This window comes from Polypterus senegalus, chromosome 11 (genome assembly GCF_016835505.1).
Source record: "Polypterus senegalus isolate Bchr_013 chromosome 11, ASM1683550v1, whole genome shotgun sequence".
Lineage (NCBI taxonomy): Eukaryota > Metazoa > Chordata > Cladistia > Polypteriformes > Polypteridae > Polypterus > Polypterus senegalus.
Genome location: NC_053164.1, coordinates 106687049 through 106707995, shown reverse-complemented (window position 1 = coordinate 106707995; position 20947 = coordinate 106687049). Strand labels below are relative to the sequence as shown.

Sequence of the window (20947 nt, the reverse complement as noted above, 5' to 3'; positions counted from 1 at the left end):
AAACCCCTCCTCACTATTTCTGTGACTTCCAATATACGTTAGAAGCCAAAATTTCCCGTGCTCATCCTTTACACTGTACTTACAAACATTAAGTATGTTTCATTTCGCACCGTCCCCCATAACGAACTTTCGAAAATAACAGCTTTTTTTTGGCGGTTCTCACCATTATGCCGTAAGGAACTTTCAGAACTGACCTCTCCTTTTGGCGGTTTCATTCCTTATTTCCATTAAAAGACCATTTATTTCAAGGCAGAGACGTACATGGGCAGTCCCCGGTCCCCCTTCTTTTTTCCGCATGGCCACTGTCCGCGCATCTACCACATGGTTGGCTCCCTGCCTCTATACATTAATGACATCCAGCGCTCATGTGCCTCCTCACTCTCTTCCTTAATTTCCTCAGCTGTTCGTTGGGCTCACTGCTCCCTTATTCTTTACTCCACTGCTTCAAGCCTGTTATTGTTTGCCTTCCTTCATGTCTTCCTGCTAGTGACTCCTGCCTTTTCATTTACTCCACCGCTTCAAGCCTGTTATTGTTGGCCTTGCTTCATGTCATCCTGCTGGTGAATCCTGCCTTTTTATTTACTCCACCGCTTCAAGGCTGACATTGTTGGGTTTCCTTACTTCCTCACATCTCCTTGCTCATGACTGTTGCCTTTTCTTTTACTCCACCGCTTCAAGGCTGTCATTTTTGGGCTTCATTACTTGCTCAAGTACATCTTCCTGGTGCTGACTTCTGCTTTTCATTCCCTGCTCCACCTCTTCTTGCCTTCCTTCATACTTTCTTTCTCAACGGGTACAAGTTTACTGCAAATAACATGTCTATTCCGGTGATCACTGTTGATCGCAATTTCACCGACTCATACCCAGTGGTTTCCATTACCCAGAGATTGTGCTTGCCTCTTCCATTCTCTCTCTTACTTATTGCATATCAGTCTCAGCCTTGATATCCGCAGACATTGTTGCTTATATACTGAATAACTGGGACAGGTTCAAGGTGTGGACTGATGACAGTACAGGAAACAATTATACTACACAGGACCACTACAGCAGTGAAATGCTTAAGCTCTCAACCTATGGTTCTGCATGTGAACTGATAGCTTCCGCGGAATTGTTTCCTTGTCACTTTCAAGTGTATAGAAATGGGGAAATATTTTACACCTTTGGACAACCGGGAATGCCTGTTAAACATCTTATATTCATGGGTAGCAATTTAGGTAGTGGACACTTCGATGCTTATGAAACTCTGACAACATGGACAAAAAGTTAGCGATGAAACCTGTTGTATCTTTACAACGGTTGACAAACGCAGAATGTAACTTGAACACAACACATCCTCCAAATACGAACCTGATTGAAAGAAATGATGATAATCAAATCATTGATGACAGCAACGCTCATAGCAGTGACAAAACAATTACATTGACAATCATGTTATGTTATTTTTAAAATGTTTCCTTTTCTTTTTCATAACTTCTTTAACATACTACTTCTCCGCTGTGAAACGCAGGTATTTTGCTAGTTACTACTAAATCATTCCAACTGCTCCCCCATACATATACAAACATTTATTTTTAAATTCCATCATGAATACACTTTTTCCAGGAAGTGAATTCTAGTAAAACATGAATATCTACAGCATAGTGCAACTTCTAATCACTTACTTCTCTATTTACCATGTAACCTTTTACATTTCAAAATCAAAATGGGATAACAGAGCTGAGGATTTACTTTTAGAAACTTTCATTCAAGACACAGACTCACCTTGTAGCTGCCCTAAAATATTATGCAAGCATAGGGGTAAGTTATTTTTGCTATCTTTTGTACCTGCCTAAACAAATATAGAATTGCTACAAAATAATACAACTCAAAAGTGAAATATCTACTAAGAATCTAGTAAGAGGAACTGTTTGAAAGTAAAAAGTGGAAAAATAGAGAAAAATAGTAAAAAGACATTGATTGCACACCCCCTTCCATGACACATTATGGGGTTAATAATAAGCTTAACCTCCTTTTGTCCTATAAAACAAGGTGAAATTCCCTTGGAAACATTGTCTTGGGCTGCTGTTTTTGTGTAGCCCATTCTGGTAAATGTACTACAGTAGAATCTTAAAATTATTCTAAGTACATCCATGCTATACTCAATTTAACCTCGTAATTATTTTTTACTTATTCAGGTTTCCTTTCACATAATAGTAATTTTACAAGACTGATTATTTCACACTCTCTGCAACAATTTATTTGAATTAAAGAGTTCAGAAAATAGTGTGATAGATATATGAATGATTATGTCAAATGATGAGCTTTGTTAGCCACACATTTCAGCTGAATACATTTGCTTTGCTAATTCCTTTATAAACATCATAAGTGACCAAATGCTAAGAATGGGGGTTAATCTTCAAAATATCCAAAATGACAATTTTCTATTTCTCTCTCTCTCTAGAGAGCAATGCAGAGAATGAGAAGGAAAGTGATGCCCTCACCCCAATGATAACCTGGAAGGACTTCCAGAAACTGATGCCATGGGAGATTGTTATCCTTGTGGGAGGAGGCTATGCACTAGCTGCAGGATGCAAAGTAAGAAGATTGAATAATAGAATGTCGCACAAAGATATGTTGATAGGATTTTTCTGTCATTTCCATAATTGTAATGTGGCAGGTCAAGGATGGTACAGTCTTAGTACAGTGGCTTGAGATAAGTGAATTCAAGGAGAAACTTGGAGATATGAGAAGCAGGTATTCTACCATCTGAAAGCACACTGCAATGGTGTATTCATGCTTAGGTGTCTCTGATATGTTTCTCAGACCATCGTTTGGTCTCTATAGCACAGGGGTGTCCAAACTACGGCCCGCGGGCCAAATGCGGCCCTTGGCCCATTTTTAATTGACCGCAGCAAATTCTAAAAATATAATGAAATATAGCCCACAGACGAAACTTGTTTTTAGCTGTATTGTACTTCTTTGGTTTAACACAAAGCATAGCTACTGTCTTGATCAATGCAGCGTCTTCACAAACAAGTGCAACCAAAGAACAATTTTGCTACGGGTGACCAAAAATGGCAGAACCAAAGAAACACAAATAGCAGGTGAGTGCAGAAAATTTCAAACACAATCGGAAAATTAATATTTCTTCCTAGAAGTCAAGGGCAAGTACACTACAAAACCAAACATCCGACCTACACGTCCTACACTGGTGCAGAGAGAGAACAGAAAGTTAAGCAAATGGCAGTTAGTCTGCTAGCTCAACAACAGTATTTTTTCTGTGCTAACAAAACAGAAGAAAATTCCACATTAGCCAGTTACAAGGTAGTGCAACTCACTGCCCGTCACGGGGTAACCTTTATGGTGACTTCATAAAACCATGCCTCATTAAAGTCGCAGGAATAATGTGACCAGAGAAAATGCAGGAATTCAACAACGTTCGCTTGTCCAGAAACGCAGTTGTGCAGCGAATTGAAGATTTGTCAGCTAACTTAAAACATCAAGTGTCAGATAAAGATTATGCTTTAGATTTTTACTTGATTGTATGTGGTTAGAGCTCTTTATAATACAATAAATGAAAACCCATTAATGGAGAGCTGTGATGCTGTTTTTTTAAGCATATTCAATTATGAAGCATAATTTACCTATATTTGATTGATTTTGCTAGCTTAATAACCAGGAGGTGAGGCAATATACCTCACCTCTAGTGGGTGGCCCCCAGTGAAAAAAGTTTGTAAACCCCTGCTATAGCATGTACAATAGCAACAAAATTTAAGGGAATGGTACTAGAATTCAGAAAGACATTTACAGTGATAAACGGGCTGATGAATATTTTTTATGTGTGACCCTTTAAATAAAGGTGAGGCTTACAAAAGGCAGATAATCGTTCATCCTGTGATGACATGCAGTATAATGAGTTAATTGAAAGTCAATCAATCATTTTGATTTTGGCAATGGCTCGGTTAGCCTCGGACAACAGCAATATAAAGCTATATAGAAGAAAGTATTAGGTGCTGACTTTCAGTGCCGGAAAGTGTAGCAGACAAAGATCTCATGGGAGCAGACTGAAGGACTGCAGTTTCATGAATTCTGTTGTCATCTTCAAAATGTGCAACCACATTATGTTAATTTTGGGTTGAAAGGGTTCCCAAATCTTTTTTTTTTTCACAATGCTTCAAACATGACAGTTGCTCCTGTATACTTTGTGGATTCATTCAGGCTACAGAGACATCCTCAAAAAAGCTGTAAGAAAAAGAATTCCATGATTCAATCTTCCATAACCATCACAAATCATCAGGCAAAACACCAATTCTTGAAAATATGTGCTGTTTCATTTTCGAGCAGTATGATGGCACTACGCTAGTGTTTCTACCTCAAAGCTATGAGAAACTGGTTGGTATCTGCGTAAAGTTGCACATTCTCCTTGTGTCCGCCTGAGGTTTTGTCTGGATACTTTGGTATCTCCCAACATTCTATACAGTATATCTGCAGGTTAGGTTGACTGGCCACTTTATATTTGCCTTTTGTAAGTGAGTGAGTGCATCTGTCTGCATAAGTGTAGCCTGTACCACTGTGTTGGCTATTGCCTTGCAATGAGAACTATGGATATAGAGTTTGGATATTTTTGACCGTGTTAGTGTAAACAGAAATAGTTTTTTTTTTCATTAAAGAAAACCTCCACAGTTTACTAATGCTATAGTACTGTATATTATAACATAAAATACTGTATCTGTAAGTATTCCTGTCATTATTTGATGTCAATTCAATCCAACTTTGCCAGCAGGTTTCACATACACAAAAATACAGCAAACAACGACTCAGCCATCAAACTTTGTACACAAAATAAAATGTACTTGTGGACATAATAGTTATAATATAATATTGGATCATATGCATTACATATATATAGAACCATTATCAAGACTTGAGTAATGATGTATGTTAACTATTTAGACCACAGTTTAAGCTAATGGATGTCTGCTAAAGCAAAACTTGTATACAGTAGGTGATTAATAGTGCTTGGGATGAAGGAGTTTTTGAACCAGTTGTTTTTAATCCTCAGGAACTTCGACCTCTGATCAAATTGCACAAAATTGACTTGTGAGAATTGTGAGAACTGGGACTTGTGTGGGAATACACTCTACTTTTTTCAATAATAGCTTATTAAATAGGTCAGTCAGATTAAAATAGTGGGACGTTTCAATTCAGTTATCCTATTTTAGTTGCTTACAGTAAGACTTTTAAACCAAGCCACCAGAAAATAAGTTAAGAAGGACTTATGTATTTTATTTATAAAAAGTCTACATAATGTTAGAATTCACACTAATAAGATAACTTCTTAGACAGCAGAGGTCCCTTTTTACAGACCGCTCCTGTATTTTGATTAAAACTCAGATTTGAGTCAATGATTGTATTTATAACTGTCAACAATTTCATATTTCTTTTAAAGCTGATTATTAGCTCTTTCATTTTTGCGGTGTTAAATTGTAGAAAAGAGTTTTAAAAACCTGCCATTGGACAATGGACTAAACAATGCAAATTACCACCTGCTAATCATCTTGGAAGGAATTTATAAAGAAAGATTTTTAGTAAACAGTAAAGAGAATACAATAACTGTATATTCATCACAACTTGGAGGATGTTCATGTTTTTGTACTGAGAAAATGGAGTTCATTACTACATAGATCACATAGAGTAACTGAAAATAAAGCAGGTCTCTGACATGAAATTTATAATTAGGGTATGCGGTCCTTGCAATATAATGTTCCATCAGCTATGATATTTTCAAGGGGGAAGCTCAAGAATGTGTTTTTTATTTTTTTAACACAAATCAATTTCTATAAATCTAGTCAATCAAAGTCTACAAGAAACAGAATTTCAGCACTGCATCCTATTCAGTCATAAGATGCATTTACACTGTAACCTAACCCTGATTCACACTTAGGAAGACAGAATACACACTTTTAAAATACTTAGCGGAATCTAAAAGATACATCTGTTTTGATGCCAAACATGGTATAGTTTTAACATTTAACCTGTGTGTTTTGCATACATTTGCAGCATTTTTCCAAATCGACATGATAGAAATATACTAGAAAGGAAAACTGACATACAAGAGCTGCATTTTTGGGATTAGTACTCCTGTAAGCGAAAGAGTATTAAGGAGGAATGGGCATGCACCACAGCTCTATGAGATTTTGCAGGGGTATTTGACAGTGAATTTAAACTTGTGTCTACTTGCACTTCACATGACAAAGGTTACTGCAGCTGGCTACTTAAACAAGTGGTCACAAATCTAAATAATATAGTAAAGTATTTTTCTATTAACCTGCATAGTTACTGAGATGCACATACTGGGGTCTGTTCATGAGATAGTCCACAATCCATGCCACCAGGTATATGAGGAATGCATGAACCCATATACTGTATAAAGCTTAAGCGTTAATTTAACACTGGATATTTTTTTGTATTGATAGCTAACTAAGCAGTTTATCCAACTGTAGACCATCTATTTACTCTAACATGCTAATCCAGGGCAGGATCACAAGGTAGCGGGAGCCTATCCCAGCAAGCATACGCCATACATCAGGAACAACACCTCAAAAAGTGAACACAGGCACCCACTACGGTTTAGCAATGGCAGTTCACGAAACCTGCATGTCTTTGGACTGTGGGAAGAAAGTGGAGCATCTGGAGGAAATCCACCTTGGTCTTCAATCTGCAAGGCAGGAGTGCTAACACTATGCCACTGTGCTGTCCTACAACTGCAGTATAACTATAATTTGGGGTCTACATACATACATATAATGTTTAGAATAATTAATAATTTAACCTCAGTTTTTTATGGAGAGATTAAACTGATATCTAATCAACCCTTTGTTAGTCTTTAGTTATTTATTCCTGATATCTTTATAATCGGGAATTATTTAAAAGCACAATTTATATTTGTCAGTTCAATAAAGTGTTTGATATTATTGATGGCAAAGAGATACAGATTATTATCAATAATTTGTAGCAATTTAAATTATGTCCATCTGTCATATCTAAATACTAGCAACTTCTTCAAAGCTGTAAAGATATAATTCCTTTAAAACAACAATAGTGGAGATACTGTTCTAAACAGGACAGAAGAATAACATTGCTTTTTGGAGTTCAACAGTTAATTAATGGATAGATTCTGCTGACCTCTATTTATGTTAATCAGTTTGAAAACACTTATTTCCAAATCTGAGTCTTTATGTGTACTCATTATGTAATTAGTGATTTGTAACATTTGTTTCTGTATTTTACCAGAGAACTTATCTCAGTGCTCTGTGGCTGCACTCAATGAAGAGCTCTATGCAAAAATAAACTGAACTACTATAACATTTCTAAGCCTGTTCTCAGCAAGCAAGGGGAGATTAAACTGAATTCAATGGAATAGAATTTCATTTCCAAATCAGACGATTTTAATTTTGGAAACGCCTCCAGCATAATCATAGCTAACAGGTTACCTTTAAACAAGCAGATTTCTGGTTTGTAGCAGTATAAGTACAAAAGCAGTTATTTCTGACTTTTACCACACTTCAAAAACTCCAATTTTGACTTAACACTTAGTGTATAGGAGTACACTCTTTCCAAATACATATTCCCAAGGGTTAATTTGATACTATAAAATTGAATTTAATGTGGGAGTTTTTACGCTGTGCAGGTAAGGTTCCATTAAATGCATTTTTTCCATTGTTTCTTATAATTTTTTTTTTCTTGGCATCAATGAAACAGCTCAAGTAGTATCTAAAAGTCCAGGTATTTTATGTACAACATAAATCTTTAGTTCACTCCACTCAGTGTTGTGTCAGCATTTGCCTTTTCATAGAGAAATAAATACATCAAATTGCAAGCTTTTTTGTCATAAGATGGATAAGCATTTTGTCATTTCTTGCAGGTGTCGGGTTTATCAGTCTGGATCGGAAGGCAAATGGAACCAATGACAGATCTTCCTCCTTGGACTGTCACTCTCTTAGCTTGTCTCCTTGTATCAGCGGTGACTGAGTTTGCCAGTAATCCAGCCACTATCACGGTCTTCTTGCCAATTCTTTCCACACTGGTGAGGGCAAGAACATTTGCTGTGGCTAATCATGTATTTGTTAATTTTGATTAACTTGTTAGATCAACTTTCGATTGGCCTGGTAAGGAAGTGTATGGGTTAGCGTGTGTGTATGTATGTGTAAGTATGCCTTGTGATTGAATGGTCCCTTTTCCAGTATTTTGTTTTTTCTGTGCTGTCTGTTTGGTACTACAGGCAGGAAACATAGCGCTTCTTGCTGCTGCTGCCCTATAAATCTCCATTTTAAAGTATTATTTTATCTTTGTAAATAAACCTTGAATTTTTCCCAGCAGGGTATTATGTATCATACAGATACTGTAAGTGATTGTTACCTTTTCAAATGTTATAATCAGATGGATAAATACCAGAGACCGTTCTCTTTGCAGCATTTATTTCAAACATTCTGTGCTTCAAATTAATCATTACTAATGCATTTGTAACAAAAAAAATCAAAGACATTTAAACAAAATTTTGGGGTAAATCATTATATTTACTAGTATTATTACTAATATATATATATATATATATATATATATATTACAGTGCATCCGGAAAGTATTCACAGCGCATCACTTTTTCCACATTTTGTTATGTTACAGCCTTATTCCAAAATGGATTACATTAATTTTTTTCCACAGAATTCTACACACAACACCCCATAATGATGACGTGAAAAAAGTTTACTTGAGGTTTTTGCAAATTTATTAAAAATTAAAAAATTGAGAAATCACATGTACATAAGTATTGACAGCCTTTGCTCAAATTGACAGCCTTTGCTCAATATATATATATATATATACACACATACATACACACACACACTAGTATATTTACTAATATTTATTTGAATTTGATAACTTTGTAAGGTAATAACAAAAGCAAGTAATATTGCTAATTCACACACAGCTGGGACAAATACTTAATTAGCTATTGGCTGACTCGTAGAATATTATGGCTAAGATGGAACAAACAGTTTATATTGTGGCTTACAAAGCAATTTAAAATTAAAAGGAATTGTTATTAAAAGGTACTGTCATTTTAAATTTTTTATACTTTATCATTGGCCTTGAAGAATAATGGAGATGGTTTGGATGTTTTTGGTCATCACAATGGTTTATAGTTTTCGTTTTTTACCAGGAGCTTTTCTCCATTCCATCTATAAAACACATACAGCCAGTATTTTTTAGTTTCCATCTGTACAAAGGTTAAGGTTTGAACCACTGTACCAAGACCAAAACTGGATATGCAGTTTAGGTTAAACTAATAAGAGAGAGATCCTGCCGTACTAGGCATAGGTCTTGCCTGGGAATCTGAGGAGTGTGATCCCTCAATACCTGGAATTCACAAAAATGCCCCCAATTTAAAAAACAGTGACAAAACAAGCCTGTCAATCCAAAGGAATTTGCCACACAAATTGAAAACACCACACCATATCCCATGAATCCAGTAATACATAAGTTTGATCATATTAGTCTTGAGAAATTAGTGACCTTTTAAATTTGACACTATTTTTTTTTTTTTCCCACAGTCTGAAACGCTGCAGATTAACCCACTGTATACGCTGATCCCAGCAACCATGTGTGTTTCTTTTGGTGTGATGCTTCCTGTGGGAAATCCTCCCAATGCAATTGTCTTCAGTTACAAGCATCTTCAAATTAGTGACATGGTAAGGCTGGAGTTTTTTTTTTTGTTTTTTATAAACAATCAAATTACTTTTACCAGAACAGTATATCACAGACTTGTAAAGATTGTTGAGTTCATACCTCTTTATGCCTTACTGTCTGAATTTCTGATTTTTTGCTTTTTTATAGGTTAAAGCTGGCTTTGGAGTAAATTTGATAGGAGTAGTGGTAGTCATGCTTGCGATCATGACCTGGGGCGAGCCTTTGTTCCAACTCTCGGAGTTTCCAGACTGGGCAATGACACTAAATGCAACAGACAGCTCGTGACTAAAATGAATGTGAACAGTCAAACATTCTGAAAAAGATTAAACTGTGCCTGCCAAAAGAAGGACAAATGACAGCTTCTTCACCAAATAATGCAGCAATCAACACTACAAATGATGTCATTTTAGGATGATAAAAAAAACAAATCACAAAACACTGTAAAGGCCTCTGGAGACTGTGGGTCTGAAATTCTGACAGCAAAAGTGTCAATAAGGTGAAATGAGGGATTTATGTGCAATCAAAGGCTTATTATCATTATGAACTTAACAAATGTTACTGTTCTTACCTCCTTATCACTCAGATTAATCTGTATATTCCCAGAACAATAAATGACTGTTGTATTTATTTATAAACTCGAGCTCCTGCTCATTTACATAATACACAAACAGCTGGTTTTTGTGCCTAGTCTTCATGAATATAAAATATGGTGCTGTAGGAACACAGTGAATTTTGAAGAATTTAGCAACAGGTTCTTTTTGCATTTGTTGTCATTATTAAAAGTGTTTCTAAAACAGCAAAGACTTTTCCCTATACAAAATACATCCTTTGAACAGATATTTCTATTATTTTCTGGGGTTTATATAGCAATTTATTTTTCCCATTTGTAGTCTGAAAGGTAAAATAAGGTGTCTAGACATTTATTATGAAGGAGATGTGTATTTACTCAGAATCCCATTGCAATACAAAGTAACAAAGATAGAACTGAAATAGTAAATACAGTTTGTTTTCATTCAAATCCTAGAACAGGTTGAAACCTGTATATGTATAAAACATTTAGAAATACACTTGCTAATTGAAAAGAATATGATCATACAGCCTTACTGTTAAGCACTCCATGACTAATCCACCATGAGACCACTATCATTATGTAATATATGCAGTAGTGAAAAAATATTGTTCAAACAACAATTTTAAATTTCAATAATGTGGCAAGCTTCTCCAATCACCAAAAGCAAAAACATATTTCTATATGTTCAGTGTTTCTGCTTACTGTAATATATATATATATATATATATATATATATATATATATATATATATATATATATATATATATTTTTTTTTTTATTAAAGGTAAATAATAAAATGCAGGGGCCACATATGTTTTAAACTATTAAAAACATTATTTGCATATTTAACATGGTACTCTTTCTTGTAGATATGCCACTTTTTTAACTTTAATAGATGTGCCTATTATGACAAACACTTAGACTGATCAAATTCTACATTATGGTTTATTTTGTATTATGAATCATAACACTTAAATACTAAAAAGCTTTCAAATTAGACAATTAATTCAAATAAAAACTGTACATATTTCTAAGGTTTTTCGCTTAGAAAATCCTTTAATCATTGAATTACCATACATTTAATGTAAGCCAAAAAATGCCTAAATATGTTAACACCAAAAAACAAATGTCTTTGAAATTGCATCCTACAGTGAACTGTTTCCAGTTCTCGTCTTTACTGTCTCACCCATGATACATCACAGATAAAACTGGATGTCACAATAGATGAAGCAGCGTCTTTGGGGCAGGAACTATCCAACTGCAAATTATTAACAAAGTCATTTTTATCTTCAGTGATGGTTGCTTTCATTATGATTTCTGTGGCTCTCTCAAAGATTCAAATCCTTCAGCCTCCATCTTCTCTTTGTATTTTATATAGTCTCTTCTTCTATCAAAGTATTTTACCTGTGTATAAACAAGGACACATTTTCAGTACAAGTGATATAACCTAATGTATGCATTTGGTTTTTCTTTCTTAAAAGCAGAAATATGAATATTTACAAGTATAAATACAAGTTATGTTATATTTGCTTTTTTGGGTAATCCGCAGCCTACCATTTTGAAACAGGTAACAGCAATACGATTTTAAACATTTCTGCATTAAAACTAGCACCATGCTGCAGTGGTCTACAGCAGATTAGTACAAATGTTCTATATTTTACAGATTTGTTTCAGATTAATTTATTGCAATGACTAATGTGTTTGTTTCTAAATAAAGAATATCTGGCTGAGACATACACTGTAACAGTGAAGCATGTGCTCATCGCCAAAATTAGCAGCTGAGGTTCAATTCTATAATTAACAAAAATAAAATCTCCCATGCACTGCGATTCTGTGCTAGTATCTTCATTTCAGAAGACTAAAGGACTGCTAGTGGAATTAACAATTTAAGAAGCAATTTGCAGCTAAATTTTAAATGTGGATCAGCATATGAATTTTTGAATAGTGTAAATTAATTTGATCTATATTTATTACAAAATAAATTGTAGATAATCTTTCAACAATATGTTACTGATAGTTTGGAATTCTGAATGTTTTATAATCTATTTAATTTGAAATGTTACATTATGGAATGCTAATTTACAGAAAGATTTATATTATGGAAAATTTTCTACTGGAATTGTAGATTAGTTTAAAAAATAAAACATTAAACATGCTAAAATATGCTGTCAATTAAATAATGTTTTCAATCAGACCAGGCCCACTACCTGCTCTCTGCATGCTCTGTCATTCAAAAATTGGATGTTTACAAATGTAATCTTAATCTTCAATGTGTTTTAAAAAGTTGTCCCTGTATTTCTTAACAAAACATTCTCTTCAAAGTTCATCTTATGTGCGACGAACAGTATCATTCCTGCCCAAACCCAATTAATTGCTGGTCAGTCAGCATCTCTCTCTTAATAATCTCTATTATTCTTTTAGCCTGGTCATTGATTAGACCCCAGCATGAATGTGTCCACTGTTTGCTATGACAACAGTGGAAGGTTTCTTGGACTGCTTGATGGGAATGACTGTCTTTATGGTGAACATCCCAAACACATGTCTTTCAGCTTAAAAAGATTGTTGAATTAACCACTTCTGTAAAATCCTCTTGTGAACTGCTGGGGAGTGTTTGTGACATTGGGAGCATATGACTGGGTATCTGATATATGGATTAAGCGAATTAAGTAAACAGATTTTTTTTCATAGACACTGATATTGTTTGCTATTTCTTAAGTGATGTTACCCACAAAAGCCTCTTATGTTTAAAACTGTATTATGTCTGTTTTTTTGTGAAAAAAATTGCTGCTATTACTACAAACAATCAGGGTAAGTAACAGATAAAAATATATAGGGTTTTTGGGTGGAGTATTCCCTTAGGATAGCTTTACAAATGGCACCATTAGCATTGGTAGGCGCAAATGTCTAATATGTTTATAATCAACAAAATATCCAACTACCCAATATGTTTAAAAGAAAATACCATGAAACAGAATTAATTTGGATTCCCTGTTTTTAATTAGAATGAAAAAAGAAAATTGAACCTAATTGACAGATACATTTTTTGCAACAGGATATCCTTCCATAAATGCATGTTGACGCCTACCCACTGTGTTGGACAGTTGCTCTCAAACTGCTTCCTTAGTTGCTGGCAGCTACCTGCATTCTCTTGGTTTTCATCCAGACAGTGCCAAAATTCATCTCTTGCTCCCCAGCATGCACGCCTCTGTCCTGCCGATGGAGCAGACATTGCAGGTTTGCTGTCTTCTCACTAAAAATACATCAAAAACCTAATTATTGCAATAACATGTTAGATCCAGATGGCATGCTGACACAATGGTCACCAATGCTGCCTCATGGACACACTCCTGAATGCCTTCAGTGTGGAGTCTTCATACTCTGCCCAGGTGTGCATGGAGTATGCTCCAGGTATCACAGTTTTTTTTCCCCACAAACACCAAAGACTGGTGACTTATGAGTGAGTGTGACAGTGCACTATGATGGAATAGCACCCAATCCAGAGTAAAATCATGTGTGCAAAAAACCTACGTGGATTATGGAGTCTCATTAGTTCTCCAGTGTTGGCTGGGACACTGATATTTAACCATGGTACTTTGGACTATTTAGTAAATTAAATAAATTAGGGTATCCATATCCTAAGTAGGTGGACCACATGATACACAGATATGCAGCGGAACCGCCACTTTTCATGACAGAAATGCACTTTTGTAACTTGCTCACTTGCTGTAGTATATGTTATGTTATGAAACGTTCACCTGAATGTTTTCAATTGGGGCATTTTCATTGTTCTGCTTCATTGTTCTTATCAGCACAGATCTTTTTTTCTTTTCGTTTTTCCAACTGAGGTTAGGCTAAATGTAATTTCATGAGCTGAAATTTTAAACTCTTGTTTTCGGTACACAGAACAGCTGTAGTTAGTTAAGAGCACACTAGACAGAAGCATGTCTTTTTGTGGGTAAAGCATGCTAAAATAAAAGGAAACAACCCTAACAATGACCTTATTCAGGAATTGTATTTAAGTATATTTTCTCATAAATTCTGTAATTTGCACTGCATTATTTATGAGACCCCTCCACACACACATTTGGATTTGTGACTTCCAAGGTGTCCAAAGGTTTAATTAGGGGTTCCAGACCCCTCCCATACATATTGTATACCTTGCCTAAACAGGTTTGAGCAGAAATGGTTGGTTAGTTTATAGCTGTCCATCAAGGCCTCTTTCCATTACAAAATCTTAATGGAAAAGACTATCCTCAAAATTTGACAATGGCCTAACATTCATTATGGATTTACCTTGTGCAGACAAAAAAATAGAACAACAAACTAGTGTTGAAGGGATACCTTACTATTTGCCTCTTCAATGACTGTCTAGACCAGGGGTTCTCAACGTCAATCCTGGGGATACCCCTGTGGCTGCAGGTTTTTGTTCCAACCAGATACCTAATCAGTGACAACACCTTATAGCACTGATCTCATTTAATTAGCTGGTATTTTTTTTCTTTTATTCGACATTCAGAAAAGCATAGCAGCATGATTTTTACATTTATAAGACATTTATAAATATTTCTGCTTTTGCTATAGATTTAAATGCTTGACTCTCTTTTGTTGATTTCATTTTACTTTGCCCTTTCTCTGTGCTGTTTTTCCCCCTTCATTGTATCTTAATAATGACAACTTAAAATGAGCAGAGCAGACACCCAGGCAAACAACACTGAATAATCAAAGGCTGCAGCTACTTTAGAGTCAGACCCACTAATTAGTAAATAATGGATTAATTAAACAATTAGAACACCTAGAAAAGTAGAATGAAAATACTGTTAAAAAGAAAAAAAATACATTATTCCTATATAACTGCTTGGTACATTTAAAAAAATTTTTTTTTTTTTGTTTAGCAAACTTCGTTTTCTAATTAATATATTGTTCCTTAAACACAGAACTTGGGAAATATCAGTTCACTTAATTAGCCCAGGAGTTCAATTAAAAGCAGAAGATGGTTGGAACAAAAACCTGCAGCGACGGGACCGAGGACCCAGGGACAGGACCCAGACAGGAGATGCTCTGTCACATCTGATCTGAGCGAAGACCCACCTCCAATGCATTTTTTTAATGTCAGGTCAGCAGACTTATAGCAAACCAGGCTCTCTCTCTTTTTTAAAAAAAAAAGTTAAGTTTTTATTTATTACAAACTACAATCCAGAACAATACTATTTTATCATATAACAGACGGTCATTTTCCATTTCTATCTCTTAACCGAAACTCTCATCCCTCCATATAACATTGGACCAAACATCCTTACTACTAACATATGTTTTGGTTTAAAATCAATTCCCATTAAAGCCTTATTCCCCATTCCCCAATGTCCACAAGCCCTTCCATCCCTCCTTAGCAGCTGCAAAACCCCACTTCTCAATGTATGTGCTATTAGAATGCATATGGAGGGAGTAGGTGGAAAGCTTTTAGGTGTGCTAGATGTTTATGAGCCTCTGAATGACAGTTTTGTACTGTTGGGGACTTTGTCGTTACTTACAGTATATTAGAAACCAAGCAAATAGACTTGCAACAAGAACACACATCTGGGGACAACATGCAGAAAATCATGTTAGTGGATAGCAATGAAATCCACTGCTGAAAAGGCGATGTTCCAGGTGGTGGTTTATAAAATCCCACTCCCAATTTCCTATAGTCTGTGCACTGTAAACACTTGGGGTACAGCCGAAAACACAAGCAAAGCAACATCTTGATGGCTCCCAAAATGTATTAGATTTGTTATGGCACCATTAACATTTCAAACTGGATGCCTTGAGAGTAACGTCTGATTCAGTGCAGTGGTCTATATATATATTTTGGTGGGGCATGTTTATCAATTTACTAGGAGACAATAATGTTAACTTGCTTTAGTTATTTGTTTAGACGTGTAGTCAGAAACTGAATGCTGTACAACCTCATCCATGGTTCTGCTGGTATTAGAGATATTAGACACATTTACGGTTTTGACTAAGAAATCTGCAACTCCTATCTCTCTACATTATCAACAGCATAAAGACTTTGCTTAACGGGAGTTCTCTTCACCTTCCTTTGACTGGGAATGACAGCACACCATTCAGCTTTAATTCACATTACAAAGTATACCTTTTAATGGATATTGCTGCCAATTCTTTCAACATCACATTTACTCCAACTATATTATAACTGTAAGTAATGCATTGTTCACTTTTAGTACTAGTCTAGTAATGTTTTTGATAATGGCAAGCGAACACCACCGAGTTCCTCAAAATCATGGAAATGTTCAGGAACTTCTCAAAACTTTACAAGATGCATTGAAGTCAGTGGAGAGAAGGAACTGAAATACTTTTATTGGGTTTTAATGATGCAATGGTCTTTTAAATGTCCTTGAGGGATAGGGAAGTAACTGTCAAGTACACTGGACCAATTATTGTGGCTGGGCAGTGAGGCATGACACCATGCCGCAAGGAACAAAAGACATAGCTGGAACAATAGCTAAAAACAAAATACAACAAATGGAGCAAACTAGCAAGAAGTACAAAAGAAATTATCATTGCACTCAGAAAGTTCCAATCTTCATGGCACTCACTGGATGCCACACAGGTGTCCATGCAGGTGGAATAACTTTTTTGTTTCTGATCTATCTGTGCAGATGCTTTGCACATTTTTCTTCCATCAAGAATATAAACATGTGTTGTAAATAGTAATCTTTCATTATGTTTTTTAACAGGGTCTTGTGTTTTCTGACTGCCTCTGCACTTGGCTTGTGCCTGTCTCCTTTGTATAGACCTGATGTGTGATAGGCAAGAGGCCAAACTGTGGCCGCTGGGACTCAAAGATCAGTTTGTGCTGCTATGTTCTCGAACTTCCCTGTTTGAGATTCTAAGTTCCAGCAGAGATCAGGAAGTATACACCAGGGGCTATTCCTGTCAGTACCTGATCTGCAAAACATAGTGACGAGTGTACAGCAGAGAAGTACAGTGTACAATGGATCTATGCAGAACAATGACATTTGTTACAATATTCTCATTATGGGTAGTGTACCCCTCAAATGATAAAAGTTTTTTTTTTGTATTATTTTTATAAATGCATGTGGAACACAACTTCGGCAAGAGAACTGATAAAATTGTGTCTGTGAAGATTCTCAGTCATCCAGGTGACATTATCTGGTAGTTGAGTCAGGGCAACTGGACTTCTTTCTTGTTAGGTAGATATGCTTCACTGCTCATCCAAGCAGCTGCTGTCAAATAGGACTCAACAAAGAAGTTAAATACACTCCTATATCAAGAGTGAGAAGCGTTTCTATGAATTAATGTTTTTTAAAACGATCTGCATGGCATCTTGAAAATAACTACTTACAACTCTACACTTTATTTTTTAATAAAATATGTGTGACTTAACAAATGCATTTGCATTGCAATTGATATCTGGCCAAGAACCTATTCTGGAAGCAACATGTGCATGGAAGGAGTGAACGCTGCAAAGAATGTCAGTCCATCATAGGGCGCAGGCAGAGGATTATTTTAGGTTTCTTCATACGTGTCCAATAACACACAATGCAGAAAATCAATTGCTGCTGTTTATGAAAGAAACCTGTGTTAATCTCCTTTTTTTCGTTTACCCTAACTTTAATTGTCCTTCCCCCAACATTTAAATCAATAACTTACTGTCATTCAAAAAGTATTGTTATGTCATTTCTCAGTCACCTGCGCTTCCCGCTGCCCTATCCCAGCCTCTGAATGATAGTTTTGTGCGTGCTGTTGGGAGCCCTGTCTTCTGTTAAATCGCTGAACAGTTCTAAGTTTTACTTTATTTCCTGTGACGCTCTTCACATCATAACGTTTGCCACGCAATGTGATATCACGTGGCTTGTACTTTACATTATGGTATCGCTCACATTAATATAAGTGAAATACGATGGTTTTGAACCTTTATTTATACATCAATGGATATTTGAAAAAAAAATTATCAAGTTATATGAAATACACTTGCAAAAATAAGTCGACATACTCAGATTCACTCCCGAAAGGCAACTGCGTTTTCGCCGATTATCAAATCATAACACTTTAGTAGCTTTCTAAGTTGCTGCAACTTACCTGGCTGGCTTCACACAAAGTGAAAGAAAGGTTATCGCTGACAGAACTATTGCTTCCGGAGTCCTTTAAATGCGGGGGTCACTCAATACCGGAAGCTTTTTGCTACGCGGCGTCTTCAACTAATGGCACGACGCCCTCTGCCAGACACTTCGAGAAGTGCCAAGCTCCCGCTTCAAGGTAAATGCACTGCTGGAATTACAGTATTTTAAAACGGCCAGATAGGTGTTGCAGTAACCGTTTTCGCAGCTGGCTAATCCTTCTCATATCTTAAGGTACATTTGTCAAAACAGTGTATATATTATGGCACAACACCATTTTTTTCACTCGAAACTATTAATTCAATTCGTACTGCAGAATTAAATTATTGCAACAGAGAGTAATTAAACCAACATATGATCCTTTCACGTTACGTAGAACCATGGTGGTAAAAATATTTTGATGTTTTGTCAGTATGACAGTGAATTCTAGAAATTGTTCCTTAATCTTAATTCCACGCAATGCTGCTATACATTGTTCCACTCACATTAGATGTCTACTGCTGTTATTGTTCTTATTATTATGTATCAAAGTAAATGCTATTCAGGCATTCGGGCACTGATTTCAACAGCACAAGGTTTTGTTCTCCATAATTATACTTTAGATCTCTTCAAGTCTGATAGCATTATGTTCTGCTATCATGTTGTATATTTCATGATCTTGCTGAGTTATAAAAGGCCTCTTCTACCACCAGCAAGAGGTATAGTCATGTCATTCTATACACTGGATTTCACAAAGTGAACAAATTGCATCTACTACATTGTGTGCTTCTTACTGAATGTCTTTCAAACATGCATTTAATTATTTTAGCTGTCACATTCTATACCACTGTAATTGGAATAGCTCACAGAACGACGGTATTGAAGTATACTGTAAGATGGTTGTTTGGATGATCAACGACACTGTGGACAGGTTTACATTAGGCTGCACCCGGAGACCAACCTCTGCCACTGTAAGGCCATGGGTAATGACAGGGTCCACAGGTGTGGCCCATCTTTCACATGGAAAAGCTCTGTGCCTTTACATTCTTCTGCCTCTTCCCCATATACCACCACCACCATACATGCTTACTCCTCTTCTTACTTCACAAATAGACTGCTGCTCAAGTTCAGTATTTGCCTGAACAGGTTCCTCTGCATTTAGAGAGCGTACACATTCAGTTGCACTCAGTCTCTAAAGATGAGTTTAACAGTACTCATACTCACGAATTGACAGCAGGTGCCATTGGGTGGTCCAGGCAGTGCTGTTCTTAGGCATGGGTGAGCAGGGCAGTCACCCAGGGCCCTGAGACAAAAGGGGACCCGTCAATTGTTTTTTTTTTTAAGATCGACGCAAGCTACATATCTGTACTACGAAGTTTAATGCTAAGCTTACTGCCCTTTCCCAGGGCAGGGACACTGCAACAGAGAACTGGGGCTTGGGGCGTTCGCTATGGCCAGGGCCCTGTGCAGACGCAGGCGGAGCCCTGTTATGACACGCCCCCACAAAAGTCAATAAATAGAGTGCTCTCGCCGGAGCAGACCATTCCGTTCCAGACCACGGTTGCATCGAGAGCGTGGGCGCGGACTTCTTCCCGTGTTTTTCTGTTGCGTATAAGGATTTCTTCCTTTTTTCGCCTATTTTCCGCTCGTAACTGCGTCTTATTCACGTTAGCAGTTTCACACGTACCATATTATTATGAAACGCAGTTATCCATCCGGTGCTGCTAAACTAAAGAAAAAGGCAGACAATGTAGCCTTCATTGAGACAAAAAAAGGAGCTTTGCTGAAATTTGTCGTGGCCGAAAAGGTGCATTCTCCTACTGATTCCTTTCAAAACCGACCAGCAGTAAGCAACGAGCAACATACCAGTTACTGTCGCTGCTGGGGAACGCAGCTTTTCTATGCTAAAAATAATCAAGAATTACCTCAGGACAACCGTGTTACAAGAATGATTGAATGCTTTAGCATTAATGTCCATTGAGCGAGATGTTGTCCAATCGCTTGATTACTCGGCATTAATTAAAGATTTCGCAAGTGTTAAAGCGCAAAAAGTTGATTGAGCTTTATTCTGGAACATTCTTTAGCCCAAGTTTTAATTTGGTAAAAAAAAAAAAATGGAAAACGGTATAAAAAACACACTTTTTAATTGTGACAAAAAATAAATAAAATGCTCTAAAATGTTAAAAATATGCACCACTGCACTGCACATTTTGCACACGCTGGGCTTAGCTACATTCCTCCACGCGGTGCCCAGTGGAAACAGGTCAAATCTGGCTGAACTGTAGCTAATACTACACGCAGTAGGGCCCCCAACGTCCTAAAAACGGCCCTGGTTCACCTTAGAACCAATTTTTCACATTAGGAGGCATTACAATAACTACATGGCACTGCAGTTATTGAAACATATAATTGACAGAGTTCGACAACAAGCTTTTGTGCATGTGATGATTTACACGATGAGAATTCTGACATGTTTTTAAGCGTAAAAGTATTTAGCTGAGAAGCAACAAAACATATGTTGAACACAAA

At 36.3% G+C, this 20947-nt stretch overlaps 2 protein-coding genes across 5 annotated transcripts in view; one reads left to right on the top strand and one right to left on the bottom strand.

The window, feature by feature from the left end:
- Positions 1-10433, top strand: part of slc13a4 (solute carrier family 13 member 4) — a 167838-nt gene extending 157405 nt beyond the window's left edge. For all 4 annotated transcript variants that reach the window (XM_039769453.1, XM_039769451.1, XM_039769454.1 and 1 more), the window contains 4 exons: positions 2441-2574; positions 7904-8065; positions 9594-9731; positions 9877-10433. In XM_039769453.1, coding sequence (XP_039625387.1) covers positions 2441-2574; positions 7904-8065; positions 9594-9731; positions 9877-10014 — 572 coding nt within the window. In that variant the 3' untranslated portion in view covers positions 10015-10433. The remainder of the gene's footprint in view (positions 1-2440; positions 2575-7903; positions 8066-9593; positions 9732-9876) is intronic.
- A 794-nt stretch (positions 10434-11227) lies between these two features.
- Positions 11228-18505, bottom strand: LOC120539416 (cytochrome c oxidase assembly factor 6 homolog). Its single transcript, XM_039769450.1, has 3 exons — positions 18402-18505; positions 13387-13551; positions 11228-11705 (listed from the first exon to the last, which is right to left on the bottom strand). The coding sequence occupies exons 2-3, from the start codon at positions 13528-13530 to the stop codon at positions 11610-11612; spliced, it is 240 nt and encodes a 79-aa protein (XP_039625384.1). The 5' UTR covers positions 13531-13551; positions 18402-18505; the 3' UTR covers positions 11228-11609.
- Between the last annotated feature and the right edge of the window lie 2442 nt (positions 18506-20947).